The 22,966-nt window shown below is 31.8% G+C and overlaps 1 protein-coding gene across 1 annotated transcript; it reads left to right on the plus strand.

Annotated features, from left to right (window-relative positions):
• Window positions 1–53: 53 nt before the first annotated feature.
• LOC134685046 (glutamate carboxypeptidase 2-like) lies at window positions 54–21,556 on the plus strand. The gene is made up of 18 exons (XM_063544415.1): window positions 54–351; window positions 5,290–5,443; window positions 5,837–5,944; window positions 6,365–6,487; window positions 7,229–7,412; window positions 8,055–8,151; window positions 8,978–9,064; window positions 9,546–9,631; window positions 10,685–10,804; window positions 11,527–11,609; window positions 13,410–13,473; window positions 14,337–14,404; window positions 14,830–14,894; window positions 16,064–16,151; window positions 16,663–16,912; window positions 18,022–18,109; window positions 19,225–19,317; window positions 20,813–21,556. Exons 1-18 carry the CDS (start codon window positions 134–136, stop codon window positions 20,991–20,993), a joined length of 2,157 nt encoding a protein of 718 aa, XP_063400485.1. The 5' UTR covers window positions 54–133; the 3' UTR covers window positions 20,994–21,556.
• Window positions 21,557–22,966: the final 1,410 nt, after the last annotated feature.

Below are 22,966 nucleotides of genomic sequence, written 5' to 3' on the forward strand. Positions count from 1 at the left end.
TACAAACACATTTTCCTTGTTGGGCCTCATACTTATAGCATGCACACTGCTATAATATGTAATTAACAAATTGTTGATCATATACAACACTTTGAGTGGTGAAGTTTATATGTAAAAGCACGTGAAAGTAAAGATGACTTCCAGAGAATATAAGAAAGTTATATGGACAGCCTTGTTAATCTTGTTAGCGTTTATAATTGGCGTTTTGATAGGGTATTTTTCCCGAACAATTGTGTTTCAGCCGGATTCCAGGACAAAATTATTGGACAGACTAAATCGAGACGGGGACAATAGTATAACACAAAAGTTATTTGATACCATAGATACAGGACAGATAGACAGTAATTTAAGGTATGTTGTTTTAGTTTGTCGAAGCTATATAAGTAACACCAATTCTTTGAATTTAAATACAAGGAAACATTTACGAGACAAACACAAAAAAACAACAACAAAAAAACAACAACAAAAGTTTAAAAAAACAACAACAAAAGACCGTAAGAAACTATACTATTTTAACATCGACATCATTAACGGTACCAATATGCATATATACATATATGCCGGGGAGGAAGTTACGAATCAAATCAACATTTACATCGTTAGGTTGATTTTCTAGGCATTTTATATAAACAATGTCTGAGACAATGTGCATACTATAAGTCTGAAATTATACCACCCAGTTTTAAAATTAGATTTTTCTGCGCTAGCTAATTTGTGTCCGTCCATCAGCGGGATTCAAACTCACACCTTTGATACACTGCAGCACCAATCGCTTAGCCTCATTTCCAGCGCTCTATACCACTCGACTGCATCCGCTATATAATAATATAACTTCAATAGTCGTATGGCTACCTTGTCACGGAAGGCGAAGCTAGACATGTGTTTTAAGCGTGTGTAGATATTATATTATTATTCAAATTTTGTACACTATATAAAAAAGAAGATGTGGTATGATTGCCAATGAGACAACTATCCACAAAAGACCAAAATAACACAAACATTAACAACTATAGGTCACCGTACCGCCTTCAACAATGAGCAGAGCCCATACCGCATAGTCAGCTATAAAAGGCCCCGATAAGACAATGTTAAACAATTCAAACGAGAAAACTAACGGCCTTATTTATGTAAAAAAATGAACAAAAAACAAATATGCAACACATTAACAAACGACAACTACTGAATTATAGGCTCCTGACTTGGGACAGGCACATACATAAATAATGTGGCCGGGTTAAACATGTAAGCGGGATCCCAACCCTCCCCCTAACCTGGGACAGTGGTATAACAGTACAACATAAGAACGAACTATAAAAATCAGTTGAAAAAGGCTTAACTCATCAGATAGACAAAAAATACAAGTGGACGTGTCCGGGCACTTATACATCCCACACAAAAAGACACAATAAACAGATCTGAGAGTACTCGCAGTTATCTGACAGCTAGTTCAAAGCCACTAACAACTTATAAAAAAATCATGCTTCTAAGACTAAACCAACAATCCGTACACATCCAACATACAATGGATTTAGTGTAAAGACGTCAAAAACAGCCAAAGAAAAACATGACCTTGTGCAATGCCAAGTTACAGGTATCGACAGATTGTAGATTCATGAAAATATATATATATTATATAACATACCAGTAATAATTAGTTAGCTTTTAATCTACTGATAACAAAATCAATATTTATACCAATAAAAACAATATACAATGATCTTAATACAGTGTTGAATAGGTAACCTTTTAAAAAAAGTTTATTTAAAGGAGCAACAAGTTTACATGGATCATTTCTAAATTTTCGGGCACTGTTAACAAAATTTCCGTAAAAATGATGATGTGCTATCCCGTTTGAAATAAGTTTTCTACAGGAACAACCAAACTTCAAAACCAAATCTTTATATCTATGGAAAAATTTAGTAAAGGTTTTAAGTAATTTATGGTAACGATATCCCTGGTTTAATAATTTACCAGTAATACATAGGTTGCGTTCCTTAAAATGAAAAACGCCACAACAGACACGGGCATAGCGAACAAGTTGTGAAATATAAACACCGTAAGATGGTGCCAAAGGAACATTCCCATCTAAAAATGGAAAATTAACAATAGGGAACGAAAAACGTCTCTTTTGTCGTAAATTTTAGTGTGTACACTACCAATAATTTACCCATACTTTTTTGGTACATTTCTACCCTCGTGCATATCAGTACTGTTAGGAAAGACTGAAAACTTATAATGTTATACTTTCAATGAAATCAGTACTGATTTTGTCAGTACTGTTTCAGTACTGATTTTGACAGTACTGTTTTAGTACTGATTTTGACAGTACTGTTTCAGTACTGATTTTGACAGTACTGTTTTAGTACTGATTTTGACAGTACTGTTTCAGTACTGATTTTGTCAGTACTGTTTTAGTACTGATTTTGACAGTACTGTTTCAGTACTGATTTTGTCAGTACTGTTTCAGTACTGATGTTGACAGTACTATTTCGGTATTGTTATTTTCAGTACTGTTTCAGTAGATTTGGTGTTATTAATCTTTTTAACTTGAATGTGTATTGTTTCAAAAAATATTTGGAACTGAAAACTTTTAAACTCGGTAAGTATAGTATGCTATATAATAATTTGTGGCATATTTTGTATCTTTTGTAGATATCTCTGATTAAGTGTTAATCATCAGAGAAGTTTTTACAATGTGCATCTCAGTACAATTGGTATCCAAATATAGGTTTGATAATTCTGTAACAATATTATTATTATCCTTTTTTAGCTGGTTACGTTTTTCTCTTTGACTATATCACCTTGCTGCGCAGATTTTTTTTTAGCGACGTGAACATGACCAAGGAAAATTATCAAGCTTACTCTCGTCTATCGAAAAACTATTGAAGCGAAGGAGAAAACAACAGAAATGAAGCAAGATAAGCAGTTTATCGGATTTTACCCATTAGGAGCACCTGAATTCACTACCAGTTTTTAATGGAGTTCGTGTTGTCTTTTATGTATTTTTCAAAGTGTTGTTGTAAATGCCCTTTTGTTTTGTGATTCTTTGCTTACTTCTTGATTTTGGTTGTGACTGTCTTTCAGTGTTTATAAAAATAATACGCATTAGGAGCACCTGAATTCACTCCCGGTTTTAATGGAGTTCGTGTTGTTTTTATATATGTATTTTTCAATGTGTTGTTGTAAATGCCCTTTCGTTTTGTAATTCTTTGCTTACTTCTTGATTTTGATTGTGACTGTCTTTCAGTGTTTATAAAAATAATACGCACTCGACATCAGGAAGATTCACACTGTGGTTCGAGGCTGATATTTTACAGTATCAATTGTATAATAGCGCATAATTTATATATATATCAAACAAGATTAGAATCTTCAATACTGTTCATTTTTTGGTATTTTGCTATTGCTTAAAATATGTTGTAATTAATGCAGTCATATGTTACTATGTTAGGCAATGCATTATAATCAACACAAAACAATGTCTCGATTACCTTATTTTTAATCATAACTGGAATTTCTTTTCATAACCATTTTTTAATATATAATAAAACATTTAATGTCATACCAACATGTGAAGTTTGTGGCAAAAATCTCTGTCATTTTCATGCCCCTTGGTTATTTTATGACCCTTTAAAGCTCATAAATAAAACAATCAAGAAACAATTAATTTTGCATGTATCATGTTTCATTGCTCTCCCCCTATGCCATCTTTTCGTTTCCCGTTTAAAACCGAAATATCTAAATCCAGGAAAGGACAATTATTACCGATACATTTGATTTATTTAAAGTAAGTTCCTTTGGGTAAATTTCAGCAGTATATTGAGAAAATTCTTGATTATTTAACGAAAAAATATCATCAAGATAACGGTAAGTGTTGTTGAATTTATCAATTAAATGCAATTTCGACGGGTCATTACTGAGTTTAGTCATGACTGTGACTATATATTCTTTACTTTATCACTTCTACAAACTCTTAAATAAAAGTGCTCTAAATATTTGTATCAAATAGTGTTGAATAAATTTTACACAGACTCCCAAAGATATGCAAAAAGGACAGCCCTGGTTTAGTGGTTAGTGCATCGGACTACTAACACAAAGGGTGTTTGTTCGATCCCCGATCCGGGGTGACAATTTCATGGACTGAGTGATCGGCTCTCCTTTGACACCATTTGCGAGTATGGTCTTGCGAAATGATGATATCCCGTCAGAAGGGGACAATATATAACGGACCAGAGCAGAACCATATTAATTGCACGTAGAAGTAACCCTTGTAGATTTCGAAAAACAGCAGACTAATGCCGCTACAAGGCAGCACTCGCACCCATAAAGTGGAAAGGGATGAATATAAGTTGCAATATTTTCTCCCAATCCTCTATAAATATATATGTTTAAACTAAAACTTAAGATCTATCATTATCATCAAACGAAGACAAAACACTCAAGCGCGCGAATCTGGTCATTTTAAAAGGGGGAGGGGTGTCCAAACCCGCGGGAAAACCATAAAATGTTCACATAATAAAAGATAAAGAAACAAATAGCGGGTCCCAAGTTATAAAAACCACTGACACAGTTCTTGATTTATAACATATGATGGAATACAATAGATTGGCTTTGAGCATTACACTGATGTCACAACCTTTATATCTCGAACAGTGGGACAAAGCAATAAATCAAGAGAAGCACCGAACTCTATCAAATCGGTTTAGCAGATGACTTAAACAAAGGCACAACTAAAACAATACTAATAATTCTGTACAAAAATAAACATAAATAATACAGAGCAAATAGATTAGTAGTTAATCTTTTCTTTTGTGTCAAAAATGTGTATTTGGTTAAAAATGTCGGCTAGTATAAACATTATTTTCTTTTTCAAAATTGTAAAAAAATTACAAATATTGCAACAGAAATAAAGAACTACAAAGCAAGACAAACTTATATAAATCTGTCTATCTATATTAGCCATAACAGTATTGTCTACAAAGTAGAATGAAACCTAGAAATCTGTCTATCATTTAGTAACAAGAATATTTTCTATGTAGTAGAATGAAACCACTACTGCTGCTCAAAGCACGTATGCAGACAAAAAACATCTAAAAACCAAATACATAAAAGCTCTCATAATCACTTAAACTGAGAAGGAAAAGGGGAAATGAAACAACGGATCATCTAGAAATGGTTGGTATGGCAAACAAAGTCACATGTTACAAATATTTGCATCTGCAATAATATAGTGTTTATTGGTCCACATTCTATCAGAAAAGGGAACTTGCATTTGTGCTATTGTTTCAGGATACTTACAGGAAAACCCCGGTTAGCTGGGACAGAGAACAATAGAGAGAGTGGTGATTTTGTTCATCGACAGTTTCTACAGTATGGCTTGCAGTCTGAAATTATAGAATATAATGTTACTTTATCATACCCTGACAAAACTGCTGATAATTATGTAAGTAGGAAATCAAGTTCTTAAATACTTTCTCTTAGTATTTCCTTTGATAAATGGTTGAAATATAGTTTTTGATTTTATCATATTCAACTTGTTATTTTCGTCGAAAACTAGACAATTAATCTTACGCTTACTCAATGTAGTATTTCTATTTTCAAAAAAGTCATATCTTTTAGTTCCCCCAGGAATATTTGGTTTACAAGAATATTTTTAAATACGTGGAGATAACAGATCGCACAAATAAATTTCCAAAACTTTTCGTCACAAGACACAAAAAAAAATAAAACTGAAGTAAAGGTAGTAGCCAATTACGTTATATATAAAACATCAAAGTGAATGATAGACATCAAAGAAACTTCATGTAAATTCAGTTTTTTTAACTTTTTTTATTAGGTTTCAGTGATCGAGGAAGACGGGACAGAAACATTTAGAACAGTTGCTATTGTTGAAGGAGATGAAGTTCAACCATTTAATGCATTCTCACCATCTGGAAATGTTATGGTAGGCACAAAACATGGGTTACTAAATTTGATTGCAATCAAGTTAACTTCATTATAGGAACCAGTCTAAGTAAGAGAGCAGTATAAAAGATGACTAAAGAAAACTTTTGATCAAACTGTGATACAAATCACTCATATGCGAAATGGCATATTCTGGTCAACAATATAGCAGATAATAATGCAATGTGCTGTATGTGACGATTTTTTTCGGAAAGATTTTCGTAAACTACTCAGTATATATACTCGTGAGAATTTAGTCGTAATAAACATGAAAGATTGAAACGATAGTATAATTATAGAACACTCTTAAAAATAATTCAATGAAAGAAGGAAAGTATCCTATGATATCTTTCTACAATTTAAATCGAATTGAGATGTAATAGTGGTTAATCCTATTAGAAAATTTGAAATTTTATTTCAGGGAGATTTGGTATTTGTCAATTATGCTCGGGAATCAGATTTTCAAAAACTTAAAAATTTGAACATCAATGTTTCCGGTACTATTGTAATAGCAAAGTATGGAAAAGGCTTCAGAGGTAACAAGGTAAATACATACAAAAAGGTGTTGTTAATCTATGATTTTTGCATGTGATCCATAGGGTTAGAATTTTTTAGATGAAATCACAATAGAGGTATGCAAACTTATTCAAATAGTTATATATTTAACTTAATTACTACAAGTTTGACAAAGTCAATACCCCAAATTGAACTAATTTGATTGCACACCTCGAAAATTCAGTTTGCCTTACTAACAGAGATGACTATTTAATGTAGTGTGAATCTATCTATTTCTTGTGATTCTAGATTTCTAAAGTGAATATAAAAATCAATTCTGTAAAATTTGCCCAAAAGGTACATTACCTTAGTTGTAGATGGTATGGATTTGATAGAGGTATTTTATGATAGTGTTCTAATTTTACTTTTGAGATCTTCTTGTTTGTGTAGTTTTTAGCATTGTATATAAAGTATATGCTTTTTCTGCACTGGTTTTAAATTTAGTTGCGAACTTAAATAATTACTCGGAAGGGGTTACCAGATTGCCTTTTCTCCAGTTAGAATTCATGATATTCACGATTATTTTGCCCTTGTTTGAAAGCCGTTTATCGATTGCTGTAAATAAAAAACTCTTATGGTTATCAAACAACAGACCTTCTTTAGTGTCAATTAGATATGTAATATCTAACACAATTGCAAGTAGATGTAACGTCAAACAGCAACCAATCAACAGAAAGGAATATGTTACAATGTTAACATACGCTCTTTTACAATAGCCTTTTTCACACAGGTTAAGAATGCATATGAAGCAGGAGCTATAGGTATAATACTGTACTCGGATCCTGGTGATTATGCCCCTATTGGTACCAATGCAACATATCCAGATACAGTGTTCCTACCCAACGACGGAGCACAAAGAGGAAACATTGTTCTTAATAAAGGGGACCAGAGTACACCAGGATATCCAGCTAATGGTGATTACAATGTTGAATTTTTTTGTAAAATTAAACAAAATTTACATAATGTTACTTAGACCAATTGGTGTAGGATTATACACGTTGTATTCTTATGCCTGGATCAATCAGATCTGATCTTTTCAACACATTGAGTCGATCAACGATGTTTCAATAATATTTTTATTTTAAATTATATTATTCTATAGCAGAATTTTTATGTAAAAATACAAATCGATGCACAATTAAAATGTTACTAAAATTGATACATAATTCTTATGTTGTTCTGAGTTGTCAGTGCGTTTTCACAATCAACTTATCAATTTCAGCTTAGATCTGAGACGTTAACAGCAGCACCTCATTACATTGATATTGCATGTTTACCTCAAATAATCAATTTCTGCTTAGATCTGAAATATTGACAACAATGTCTTCTTACATCAACTTTAAATGTCTAACATGAAAGTTGTGAACATTGAGACCTATCAGATCTGAAATATAATGTCAATCTCAAATTATAAATAAGTCTATATTGAAGTTCCTACCGTTATTGATCAGATCTTAAAAAAAATGAGGTTTAAATCTTTATAAAACTAATTTGAAATTTTAATTAAGTCATTTAAGTTGAGTTTGACATTTGTAATTAATATTTTCAATTTACAGAATATTCTTACAGATTACGAGAACATGAACTTAATGCTCGTCTACCAAAGATCCCGTGTTTACCAATCAGTTATAGTAATGCGTATAGCCTGCTGAGGTATAAGTGTTTTCTATTTAATGGCGTTAATGACAAAAGTATGTGTTATATGTAATCTTTGCCAAAATATTAGGTGTAAATGACTTAACTCTATTGTCGTCTTTTATCACATTTAGCTTTGGGAATGTCGATTTTATTCCCTGTTGTCATTGATTTCTTTAGCAACCGTCATATACATATCATTTTATATTGTCGTTTATTATTTATTTGATATTCGTTGTATAAGCAAAATACAAATTGAATTGTTCTTTAAAAATACTGAAACGTATCGTCACTCAAATTATGACACAAACGTTTTCTATATATATATCATAGTATAACAATAGCAAACTGCATGCCGTTAATCACTCGCAAAGCAAAAAGATGACATAAAATAGCATGTCCTTCTGGTATGATACCAAGGGCGTGAAACCGATTTTCCACAAGTAGGTCTTTTTAACTTTATTCGATCGTCACTGAAGAGTCTTTTGCAGACGAAACGCACGTAAATTACATCATTTCAATTATGGTATCTTTTCTAGTTTATGTGCATGAACTAAATATTTTCCACACACATTTTGAATAAAAATACTTCATTCTTGTTTTAACATCGACAGTGATGACTAGTTACATGTAAGCGCATTTTAAAGTTATGAAACACTGTCTCCCCATTTCCATGAACTTTAAATAACAACTGACATCGAAGCGGTCAGCATAGTGTACAACTATTAAGTTTTTTCATCCTGATACGAAAGACCATGCATATCACATGTAGCGGTCATTAAAAACCTAAAAAAAAACGTATACCATTTCATCTATTTGAAATTATTCCAATGCTATATCATAGTCTAATGACTGGTGATCAAGTACCAGACGAATGGAAAGGTGACCTTAATATCACATACAGAATTGGTCCAGGTTTAACTAATAAAAGGTAAGTATCTAAATAAAATAACACTTTTCCAGTTACACTGTTTATAATGATTATAATGTTGACCGATTTGCATATCTCATCAATTAGTTTAGAATATACAACTCATAAAACAAAAACTGGTTGAATCTCGATACAACAAAAAAGGGGATATTGTTTGCGTCATTAGACCATAATTGTCTTTCATACCGCCAACACATTTCATATAAAAAAAAACTTTTTAATTTAACAAAAGTATCATTATTTCTTGTTTTTAGAACAATATTTGTTTACAAAATTAGTTGTTTTATTTATATGTATAAAGTATATAGCTTTCTTGAATTTTTTAGTCATTCTGAGGGTATCAGGAGCGATTGATATTGTACTAAATGAGTTTACCCTCTTAGTTTCGATGCTTTATTTGTGAATGGCACTCATTTTAAATGAACAGTCACAGTCAAAATATATTAATGGCTTTTTAAAATTTGTATTTTTATTGTTTAAGGAAAATAAATCTTAGAGTTAGTAACAAACTTGCACACAGACGCATCTTTAATGTTATTGGGAAGATTAAAGGTGAACTTGAACCGGGTAAGTAAATTTTATACATCTCAAGATAACCTGAATATTCGTTATTATGTATAAAAAAAAAATCAATAGGCAATATATCAATCAGAATGAATATTAACAGCCATTTAAAACTAATTAAAAAGGCTGATATTTCATATGTATTATCCTCACATCTATAGCATATTATTCGAATGTAAATTGAAAGTAAAACAATAAAAAAAAATACCGATCCCGAAGAAAACCAAAAGTCCTCCGTCAAATACATCAAACGGAGGGAAAACAACGGTCACATTCTCTACTAAGTACAGGTACCTCTCTGTGGTGAAAATGATAGATACAACCTGGCTTTATAGCCAGTAAATCCTTTCACCTGTACGACAGTCGCATATAATTTAACTTTTCCGACAACAACGTGTCAGCAAATAAACAAACATAATGGACAAAAATATCAAAACATTGGGGCACATTCGATTGAAACGATATTTAATCAGACGTCATATTTAGATAAAGAAACTACTTGGAAAGATATCGAATAGAAATAATTTTGAAAAAAAATTGCAAAAATGTTATAAAAACATATATGGGGTAAAAAAAACCGCCTGACTTGTGTTTCTGTAGATGAAATACAGTATACACAGATACATTAAATATAAAAAAAGAAGATGTGGTATGATTGGCAATGAAACAACTACCCACAAAAGACCAAAATGACAAAAACATTAACAAGTATTGGTCACCGTACGGCCTACAACAATGAGCAAAGCCCATCCCGCATAGTCAGCTATAAAAGTCCCCGATAAGACAATGTAAAACAATTCAGACGAGAAAACTAACGGCCTTATTTATGTAAAAAAAATGAACGAAAAACAAATATGTAACAAATAAACTAACGAAAACCACTGAATTACAGGCTCCTGAACAAGAAACCTATTTTTCATATTCGCAGAAAAATAGAAAAGCCTGATAATCAACCTGTCTCGTAACAGAAAGGTTTTGTATTCTTTTGGGGTTTTTTTTCTGTCTTATTTTTTCCCCCTCTGAAATAGTACTATTGTATATGTGTTTTACCTACAGATAGATATGTGATGGTCGGTAACCACCGAGATGCCTGGGTTTACGGTTCAATAGATCCGATATCGGGTACCGTTGTTATGATGGAAACAGCGAGGGCTTTTGGGCAGCTATTGAAAGACGGTAATTTCTTTAAATAACTGATTAAAAATAGTATTATACACAACCTACTACATTTAATAAGTCTAATCAAGTAGACTTCTACATATAGAAATTTGGAATCGTCAATTCCATCTTTAAATTTTTCTTCAGGCGGTTTTTGTTAGATTTTAATATCTATTTATCTTTTAGACACCATGTATATCATTTCAGACTTTTAATGTTAAGATGTGACATTCTAACTTCTGACAATAACTAGCTATCATCATACTTTTGATTGAAAAGATATCTGACGATTACTAAAGCATTCGCATATGATATCAACAGAATTTTACTTGAACAATTTATTTATTTGTTTCGTTGTTACAACAAATTGGTCTTATTCCTTCTTTCGATTTACAGCACAACACAACAATGAGAAAGTTTATGAATCAATGAAAATTACTTCATATTTACAAAGGATGCTGCTTTTGATGAATAAACATAGCTTTAAGTTATTTAATGAATTTTTACATATAACGAAAAAGCACAATATGCAAGGAAGATGTTCACAAATTAAAATCATTAAGTATTAAGTATATTAAACAGTATATTTAATTGCTTTCCTTGTTTATTTGCAGTTGCCTTCGCAGTTGCTGGGTACATGTGCTGTAATAGCTTATTCACGATCATATTTTGTATACAGTCTGCAATATCACCATATCTTTTAGTGATTAACAGTAAATTGTAAATGTATTTATTCATAGGATGGAGACCCCGACGATCAGTGTTGTTTTGTAGCTGGGATGCCGAAGAATTTGGATTAGTTGGGTCTTTTGAATGGGTGGAGGTAATCATTTAATATATTCATATTATATTTCAAACTCCGCATGTACTGCATTTAGAATTAGATGCAGAAAATAGTATTAAATTCAGAAAATGAAAAGGATTAAAAAGATACCAATGGAGCAATCATAAGCAAAATTCAAGTATATGCTTACAACATTAACATAGGACAAACAACGACAAAAAGCAAACAACCGTCAAAAACATGCACAGAAAATAAAGATTAACAACACTACTAACTGTGGTAGGATTCATGAGCGCTGAAGATCTTATGTCTCACTCATAACACGTCACATTACTGTGCTTTAAAATTTATACCAAGAAAGGTTTGTCACATCAATATCAGTATCTGTTTAATTGACTGACTGTGTGATCTATTTATAAAACTAGTTGTGTCAAAACGACACGAATGGCCTCGTCCCAAAAAAAAAGCAAATCTGCAATTTCAATAACACATGTGAACACAAACATGATGGTAGTGTCACATTGATATGTTCATAATTATAGATTAACTGTTAACAAAACTCAGCTCAAAATGTGGAGGCCTATAGAAAAAAGTCTGTATAACTGAGATTTTCAACAAGTTTCAAAGTTGCAAACCCTTAAATTTGGCAAAACATAATGGAGAGGAACAAAACTTAAACTTGATCTGTAACTCATTATGAGTAACTCACATACCAAGAATCGGTCCAATATCTGAAAGCGTTTAGAAAAAAGTCTGTATCACTGTTATTTAAACAATTTATCTAAGTCCAAAGCCCGTTATTTCGGAAAAAATTAGCGAAGCGGAATCAAACTTAAGCTCGACCTGTATCTCATCATGGTTTCCTCACATATCAAAAATCAGCCCAATATCTGTAAGCGTTTAGAAAAAAGGCTGTATAACTGTGATTTTCAACAATTTTCAAAGTTGTAAACCCTTAATTGAGGCAAAAAATAATGGAGTGGAACAAAACTTAAACTTGATCTGTAATTCATTATGGTTAACTCAAAAACCAAAAATCAGCCCAATATCTGAAGGCGTTTAAATAAAAAAAAAACTCCGTTTAACTGTGATTTTCAACAATTTATCAAAGTCGAAAGCCCGTTATTTCAGCAAAAATTAGCGGAGCGAAACGAAACTTTAACTTGATCTGTAACTCATCATGGTTAACTCACAAACCAAAAATCAGCCCAATATCGGATGGCGTTTTGAAAAAAATCAGTATAATGGTTTGTTATGAAATGAAGGAATGACCCAAAGCCTAGTAGTCAGCACTTTTTGTGCTGACATGAATTATCATTAATATGGTTATATTTATAAATTACTTGTTTACAAAATTTAGAATTTTTGAAATACTAAGGCTTTTCCACCTCAGGCATAGATTACCTTAGCTGGAATTGGCAAATCTTTTAGGAATTTTGGTCCTCAATGCTCTTCAACTTCGTTCTTAAGTTGGCCTTTTTAATTTTTTTGGAGCCGAGCGTCAATGATGAGTCTTATGTTTACGAAACGCGCGTCTGGCTTGTATACAAAATTTGTTCCTGGTTTCTATTATGAGTTTATTTATCAAAACATTTTCTTAAAAGTGTACAACGTTGGAAAATGTAACACTTATTTGAAGTAACATGTTCTTCAGCTTCGTTGTATCGTAGTAGCTTTTTATCAGCTGTAGTATATTCATTTCAAAGATTATATAAAAACATATACCGACGCTGAATATTCTTAGCTTGTATAATATGACACATAAAAGATATAAATGATGGAATGAGTGATTTAATTGCAACACATGATTATACATTTAGACTTGGGACTATTTTACAGGATAACAGCAAGTGGTTGACATCTCAAGCTGTAGCATATATAAATGTAGATAGCGCGGTATCAGGTAATATTATATTCTCTATATCGTAGCCTATATAAATGTAGATAGCGCGGTATCAGGTAATATTATATACTCTATATCGTAGCCTATATATACGTAGATAGCGCGGTATCAGGTAATATTATATACTTTATATCGTACTGTCGTTCATTCATAACTTTTGTAAGGATATTTTATATAATCATTTCTAACAATCTTGTTGTATTCTACAGAATCCATATCTAGAGCATATTATTATCCTATTTATTTATTTGAAGAGAAACAGTTGTGTTTAAACCCTTGCCATTTTATATCACTCGGTGTCTGTTGAGATGAGTGTTGCTCAGTTATTATTTTCCATGAAGTATTTTGAAGAAAATCTTTTCTTCTTTTGTCTTTTTCTAGTGGTAATGTTGTTTTTTTTTGTCGACTTGTGAATTTTTATTGCCCTTTTGGTAGCTTCTGTTTGACCTTTTTTGTTTCAATATCCTAAAAATTATATGGTATTAGTGTTTACTGTGTGTTGGTGTCTGTATTTGAGGTTAAAGGTATTGATAGTACTCGTGTAATTCATTTTTCAGACTTAATCTACATTGTATTATGTGTTGATAAGCAAAATAAAATATCTTTCGATCCATACTACCTAACACCACGCTGAAACGTGAGTGAAATTTTGCTAATCACATAAGGACCGTATATGAACTCTGTGACGGATTTTGCCACTCGTCAATCATAGTATTGTCCAAGTTGTCTTTCAGCTATTTTAAAGTTGCGTTACGTATAATATTGCATTACAATATATCAAATATAAAAATATCAAACACTATAAATCAAAAACTTACTGAAAAACTCGAAAATAATTTTTATGTCATATTTACAACGTGTAGGGAATGACACCATTCATTTGAAAACAGTTCCACTGCTTCAAAAGGTGTTCGAGGATGCAGCAAATAAGGTAATTTTTCAATCATTTATTCTAAATCATTTTTATCTAAGCTAAGAGTGCGTCAAAGGAAAATAAAATAAGGATTTTAGATATTTTATGACAGATGCAGAAAAGTTATCCCTTTTTCACATTTTCACATGTTTTTTAACTATCAAATTTGTGAATAGCCAGCAAAAAATACACTGAAACTAATCTTATTGCAAGTTTTGATGAATGTTTATTGTTTCTTGTGATGTTTTTTTTTTAAATGAATCTCCCTTTATGTATGTACATGAACAGCAATAATACACAACATTATACACAAACTAACCCATTTAGCGTGGGATCCTACAGTTTAAACCATGGAACAAGCGACAAAGATTACAGTTATGTTTAATATAGTCTAAATATTTAATAAAGAACTGAAGTTTATTGGTAGCATAACTTATCTGCAGGTACCCGACCCTTATGGAAAATACAATAGTGCATATGAAGCTTGGAATAATCACCCTAGGTTCAGGTTTGTACATTCACATATATTTGTCCAACACATCTTTTGTTTACGCTTTATATCATGTTTTATCACTGATGTATCCCAATTCTAAAATATCAAATATCAGTTTCAACAAACCCAAAATGTAAAAAAGTAGAAGAAACATATAAAAAAGAAGATGTGGTATGATTGCCAATGAGACAACTATCCACAAAAGACCAAAATGACACAAACATTAACAATTATAGGTCACCGTACGGCCTTCAACAATGAGCAAAGCCCATACCGCATATTGTCAGCTATAAAAGGCCCCGATAAGACAATGTAAAACAATTCAAACGAGAAAACTAACGGCCTTATTTATGTAAAAAAATGTTTGGTCAAAAAAAAATTCAGGACAGAGAAAAAGTTATTATACTGTAAGTACACACATAACTAATGAGGTTAATCTTGATTTATATCTCTACCCAGTTCGATAAAGAATTTAGATATTGCTTTGACTCAGCTCGTCATTCGTTTATGAGATATGAATATATCAAAACTCAAATTAGGAGAAGGGAGAACACAAAAACCATAAAAAAAAACATTACCTCGAAAAACATATATATCGAGTTGAAGATTACGCAACCCATACGATGGCGAAGTCTCAATAGGACTCAATAGATAAGAATGGTAACCATTTCCTGATTGATTAGTGACTACATTCTTTGTCGGTGTTTGATACGTTGGGAATAATAGTATGTGTCGCCATTTTGACATATTCATTTGTGCATACATTATGACTCAGTAGGAACTCCGTTTTGAATTACTCCATGTAACAAACGATTATGGTGAAGTAACGTTATTATTATATAATTACAAAACTAATATGATGTCAATTGTGATAAAATGTAAATAAAAAAGCAAACCATTAGGGATTCTTTGTTCGGATAAAATAATGTCAACTCTAGTTTGTATTGTAAATTGCTATTTGTCCTTCATCATATTTTCTTTTCTTTTTTTCCTATTAAGTTGTTTGCTCTTCTCAACATTTGTATTGCATACCCTCTCTTCCGCCTTCATTTCCCCCTTGAATTGTTTATGACACAAAGACAAATTACTTCAAACCATTAACTATCGCTTAGAAATGCAAAGATTTTATTGTATTTTGACCTGTAGTTTTGTTATTTGGTTATGTTTTAATTTTTGATTCAAAGAGTGTACAAAATGGGTGGTGGAAGTGACCACGTTCCTTTCCTCGCAGGACTTGGAGTACCATCTATGTACCCAAAATATTCGTACTTGGTATGTATCTTTTCTACTTTTTATTATCTATTCTATTATTTACCTAGTCATGACATAGTGTGAAAAGGGCTATAGTAGTATACCGATGTTTAAAAGCCATAAACCGATTGATAAAAAGTATAATCCGGGTTATAAACCAAAACCGAGTGAAGAACATCAACTATAAGAGGAAAACAAAGGAACAACAGGAACAACGAAGTGCATCAAAATAAACGCCAACACACAAAACAACTCCTGCCTTATTCACAACTTGGCTGGAAAAGCACAGGACTTTGCAAGAAAGAAATGGTGGATTGAACCTGGTTTAATGGCATGCCAACTTCCTGCCTTATAACACTGTTAAAAGATATCGCAAAACTTTTCATATACCATATTTTTTAACGCGTCTGGTGCAATAAAGTACGACCAATTACCCTCTTACGGGAACTGAAAACTTAATTTTCGTCTATATTATCCGTTTTATATTACCCTGCATGTTCTTAATCCTTTTCAAACATGTGTTATGTTTTAGAAAGATATATGGGGTTCTACATCAACACCACTTTATCATTCACGTTATGAGAATTATCATGCATTCAAAATGATCGATCCAGAATTAAAGTTTGCAAAAACGATGACGTCAATTATATCCGAGAGTATTAGAAACTTAGCAGATTCTCGAATCATTCCCTTCGACCTTGATAGATATGCTGAATATATTTCAAACGGAGTGGAAGAGTTATTGAACCATTATGGACAAGTGGTTGGACCAAAGATGGAAGGTAAGTATGGTATTTGTTTACCTAATGTAGAAGGTTGGTTTTGGTTTGTCAAGTCCGGTTATTTTTGTCATATTATGTTTTATGATAAGATTACATGGCGCCGAATGGGACTCTTGTGGTTTTGTACAAAATTCAATCATGTCATAACAAAATCATTTTTGTCTTACAAAACTATGTGATACAGACTTGTTTTATGAGAATTTCAATTTCGTGATGACAAAATTCATTTTTGTAGACGAAATTCATTTTGTTAAACCGAACTAATTTTTGTTGAACAAAACTCACTTTTGTCCATACAAAATTGAATTTCGTGTACGAAAGCACAAGAATCACATTCGGCGCAACTGCCGAAACAAAGAACCGATATTGCTTGCTGGTGGAGATTTGTTTCCTCGACGGTTTCACCAGCACAGTAGTCAGCAATTTTGTGTTGCATGAATTATCATTGATATGTTATCTTTATAAATTGACTGTTAACAAAATTTAGAATGTTTGAAATTCTAAGGCTTTTCTACCTCAGACATAGATTACCTTAGCTGAATATGGCAAAACTTTTCGGAATTTTGGTCTGTACTGCTCTTCAACTTCGTACTTTATTTAGCCTTTTTAACTTTTTGGATTCGAGCGTCACTGATGAGTATTTTGTAGACGAAACGCGCGTCTGGCGTATGTTCAAATTTAGTCCTGGCATCTATGATGAGTTTATTTAGTTCGCGAACTATAGACATGTATGGTATCCAAAATTTGAATAAATATGTGTCTTTCATGATTTGTTTTTATTTATTAAGAATATGGTAAAACAGTTAAAATATTCAGAAGGGATATTCAAACGTACAAAAAACATATTACAAAAGGATCCACTTGATTATGGAATTTCCATTTTGAATAACCCTTGGAGTATTTTTGTGATTTCACTTTTTACTTTTTGTTAAAAGTTTAAAAGGTGTATAACTATGATAGATTGACAGATTAAATTGGAATAGCTAGTAGCTGTTACAAAAATTCAAAGTTGCAAAATGTGGCTCTGTTTAGGTTTTCTGCTAGGATATAATGGTCGTGAAGAATTACAACATCTGCAGTACAAATGCCATAGATTATTTTTTTTGCAGAGTGGATACATAGATCTGTTAACGCCTTTCATGAATCAGCTGCTCGTTTGAAATCGATCATCGGAGCAATACACAATGACAATGATGAGTAAGTTCTCTATATATTTGAAATAAGAATCATAAGGAATAAATGAAAAAAAGGTAAGGAGATAGTAGTGAACATATAAGCAATATATAAGCAAAAAGATCGTTATGCAAATGTCCGGTTTTATTTAATTCAGCAGTCTATTGAGATTTGATACACTAAAGGTTTGCAGTTTAAGCATAAAAAGCCATGTAGTTCAACAGCTAGGGAGAAATGCACATCCAACTAGTTTCAGACGAAAAAGGAGCGTAGGTGAATGTAGGTGAATGTAAACACACAATCTTCATAAGTCCACAGCAAACTCTAACATAAAACACTTTACACCATGGCACTACGAATTGAAAACTATATCACAGTCAGAGCTCGCACTTTCAGAAGAGAAAGGTGAACCGTAATTATAATTTCCGACGCTCAAAAAAGCAAATGAAAAGAAAACAGAAGAGATAATACCAAGAGAGAATCAAACACCACAAGTTAGAGAAATTATCTAAAAATGAACGAACAATACACAGTAGTCAAAAAATAAACACTAGACAAAAACTAAAGATTGAGCAACACGAAACTGAAATCAATTTTGTACTCAAGAATGGTAAGTTTGATTCTGTGCAATTAAGGTGATAAATGCAAACAATTTTACCGGGTGTGTAATAACATGAGCAACACGACGGGTGCCACATGTGGAGCATGTTTACCCTTTCAGAGATCACCCCCAGTTTTTGGTTGGGTTCGTATTGCTTTGTCTTTTGTTTTGTATGTTTTGTCGTGTGTACTATTATTTGTCTGTTTGTCGTTTTCATTTTAACCATGGAGTTGTCAGTTTATTTTAAGTCTATGAGTTTGACTGTCCCTCTGGTATCTTTCTCCCATCTTTTAAGGTAAAATCAAAGCATGTTAATGAAGAAAACGTTTATTGCAGACAAGGACTTTTCAAATTGCCTTTATTCTAGCTGTTCTTCATACTTCATATTTGTATACGTCAATGCCATATGAGTTGCCGATTTGTGTATGACGACATCTACTTTTACGATGCTACTTCTCGATGGTCTATTAAATCGATTATTTTACAAATATCCTTTTTCATGCACTTTATAATATATTTATTTTGTTATTTTTTATAGTCCTTTGTACGCTAGACAAGTTAATGACAAGTTGTTATGGTTAGAACGTAGTTTCTTGATTGATGAAGGATTGCCAGGAAATTCTTTGTACAAGTAAGTAAAACAATATTGTTCGTGTAATTATCTTATCTAAATCGAAACCGCATGTAAAATGAAATAAATATAAGTCAATCGTACGGATTTTAGATTTAATACTGCCCAAGGGATTTAGAAAAAAGAGAAACAGACAAATATTAATAAAATTTATATATTTATTTTAGTGTTCGAGATAACTAAACGCAGATGTTAATTTCAGATAAGACACGATAGTACAAATATTAAATACAATACTGGTGGTTTTATTGAATACAAATCCGCTATCAATTGTCATATCGTATTACAAGTAATGAAAACACATTTGACATGCAAGCTGAGTTGTCATGTTTCACTGTATTTCAAGCATTAAGTGACAAACTCGTCAAATAATTATCAAAGGTACAAGGCTTATAATTTGATAAGCCATACGCGTACTAAATATTTCATCTACATAAGACTAATCACTGACGCTCAGAACAAATTTGTTAGAAATTTAAGCAAGTATAAAGGTGAAGAGCATTCAGGACCCCAAATTCCAAAAAAATGGCCACATACTGCTAAAGTAGTCTATGCCTGGGATAAGAAAATCCTAAGTGTTTTCTGACAATATAATTTATATTTATGTCATAGATATAGTTTGAATGCCAAACCAGAAAAAAAATCGAAAAGCATTCAGGACCCCCCCCCCCCCAAAAAAAAAACCCAGCCAAGTATGAAATCGATACCACACAAAAGACTCATGGTATTTCTGCCTAGCTTTGCCGAGCGACGGTCAAATTAATTAGAACACTGAAGAGCAGTGAAAACCCAAAACTTCAAAAGGTTGTACCACGAAAGGTTTTTCGAATAATACATAAACATAAACATAAACAACAAATCATTTTATGAATTTTCTAATTTCATAATTATCTTTATACATGCTAGTTACATTTTCGTTTTTGTTTGAAGAAAGAGTTAGATTGTCCTAACTTTTCTGGGTTCAACCTTTTGAACTTTTGGAGTTTCAATGCATTTAGTGTAATATCTCTTTGTCTCGCCTGCGATTGTTGCTGTCATTCATAACGTTTGTTCGCAACTAACACCTAATGACATTTACCCCTTGCATGAGGAAAACTAACAAAACAAAGATGCAATTTGTCTATACTGAGGAAGCTTCTGTCTAAGAATCTTATCATTCCTAAGATGTTTAAAAAAATTTTTTTAGATCCAGATAGTATGTGAATGTTACCTTTTAAAAACATCAATTCATTTAAATATGGCAAAATAAAGAATTGAAGAAGCTGAAATGAATTTTAAAAAATTATCTTGGTTGAGATGCTATCTCCAATAAGAAAAAGGGTATGTCCAAAGTATCAAATATGCTTAAAGCCGACAAAATGTAGGATCACTTGGTCTAGCTTTCATGACTTTTGTTAAAGGGGAAAAAAAGCTCAATATGTCAACTCGTGTCAATATAACGCGATGAAATTAAAAACTTGTTTTGTACTAACTCCAATTTCAATTTGTTTTCCAGACATTTATTACATTCACCTGATACAGCAAACTATTATGGCGGTGTGTCATTCCCTGGTTTAGGTGGAATTACTCAATGTATGGACATTCAAAATACCACCGAGTGTCATGTGGAAATTCATAAACACGTAGCAAAAATAATACAACGTATCTTTGATGCTGCTAAAACTTTAGACAGATAGACATACATTGTTTTTGTATAATACTTAATTGTCTGATATTATATTTGAACATAGCTCTGAAAGAGATATATTATTATTTTTTTCAATCGTGATCATTATTCACAATAATGCCACTATTTGCCTTTCGATGATAGGAAGTGCTTGTTTACCTTGCATGCAAAACCCGATGAAATATACGTTTTGCTATAACAATGTATAACTTGTATAGTTAAAAAAGAATATAAAATTGACGGTGCCTTTAAGTTAGTTCCCTTTGTTGAAAATTGTATTGTAATTGTTATACTTGAACAAATAAAGATTGTTCCACAAAGTGTATTTGAGGAGTTTTCATATTCACTTTACTTTCAAGATTTATTTTCAAACTTGTAAAACAGAAATTAATTAACTTCACCCGAGTGACATTAAAAAAACACTTTTAATTCTTTATGTTAGTACTAAAAAAATATATGAAACATAATATAAAAGACTTTAAATAAAGGCTTGTGCTTGATGATGTAATGCTATTATTATTTTAAGCAATCAATGGAAAACTTCCGCAGCTTAAACATGAACAAAATATTGTTATTAGTTAATCAAAAATGAACAATCTTTGTATCTTAGTTTTTATTAAATTTAACTGAAGCATACACGTATTCTTTTATTTTTATAACTCCAACTTTTGCTATGTTGTCAAAATTGAACTTTGTATTAATAAAGAAATTATGAATTTATATTACAAGATACGCTGGCATGAACGCCAGCATTTTCAAGATATTGTCTTGTTTTCGTCACAAAGATGTACTTCGATTATCGATACATAAACTCAAAACGCAAGGTTCATTTAAAGTGTACATGAACTAATTGGAAGTAACTAAATATAGCTCGTAGTATAAATAAAGTTTGAAAATTAAATACAAAAAAGTTTGTTTAATATAAAGATCTTCTGATCGATCGTTACCCAGTATGATTTTGTAAACTCACGGTTAAAACAAAATGTTAATAGTGACAGCAAACGTCAATGATGCGAAAGCCCACACAACACAACTGATCTGAAAGAATTAACACCGAGAGTTCAGCATATTGTAATACAAGGTTGACAAACATCAGTATAATGAACTAAATCTTACATTACCAATATTCAATTTCAAACAGGTTTTACAAACAAAGCTGTAAATTTGATCTCCCGATATAAATAAATCATGCCTATAACACTCATATAAATTATTTGTATGACTTTAATAAAGGCAACAGTAGCATACCGCTGTTCAGAACTCATAAATTCATGGACAAAAAAACAAAATTGGGTAACAAACTAACACCGAGGGAAACGCATTAAATATAAGAGAACAACGACACAACACTAAAATGTAACACACACAGGAACAGACCAAGCATCAGACAAAATACCACGAGAAAAACAAATATAACATGAATACCAAATACATGAATTTGGGATAGACAAGTACCTTGACACGTCTTATCGCAATGTGAATTTACACTCAAAAATAAGAGAAAACAAAAGAGATTTGAAAAAATTAGTTAACTTTTTCTTTGTTTTTAACACATGTAAATATTGGTTTTTGTTTTCTACTGTATGTCCCTAGTCATCGAAAGTTGTAATTTGTACAATACTCTCTTTAATTTCAATTATGTAATAGTCCTTTATACTTTTCAAAACTATAACATTGTTTGGATGTCTTTTTACATATACATAAACGTATGCTATCGATATTTAAACATTATCGTTAGTAAGTAGTTAGGAGAGCAATCGAGTTGAGATGATCAATGATAATCTGTATATCGGAATTTTACCTGTGACGACGTTATTAATTTCATTGCCAACGACACATATGATCTTAGTTTCTAGCGATAATTGTTAATATTACTCTACTGTGAAAGGAAGTTACCCGTTAGAACGATTTAATGATAACAGTGCATACTAGTAATATGCATGTCACTTCAAATAACCTCCATCTGGGAAAACGAAATCCAAC

This window comes from Mytilus trossulus, chromosome 9 (assembly GCF_036588685.1).
Source record: "Mytilus trossulus isolate FHL-02 chromosome 9, PNRI_Mtr1.1.1.hap1, whole genome shotgun sequence".
Classification (NCBI taxonomy): Eukaryota; Metazoa; Mollusca; class Bivalvia; order Mytilida; family Mytilidae; genus Mytilus; species Mytilus trossulus.

Excerpts from the sequence above, each read along its gene's own strand:
- LOC134685046 (XM_063544415.1), top strand. The coding sequence starts at position 134 with ATGACTTCCAGAGAATATAAGAAAGTTATATGGACAGCCTTGTTAATC. Across the intron at positions 352-5,289 it reads CAGATAGACAGTAATTTAAG|GATACTTACAGGAAAACCCC; the intron begins GTATGTTGTTTT and ends CTATTGTTTCAG. Across the intron at positions 14,895-16,063 it reads AATAATCACCCTAGGTTCAG|AGTGTACAAAATGGGTGGTG; the intron begins GTTTGTACATTC and ends TTTGATTCAAAG.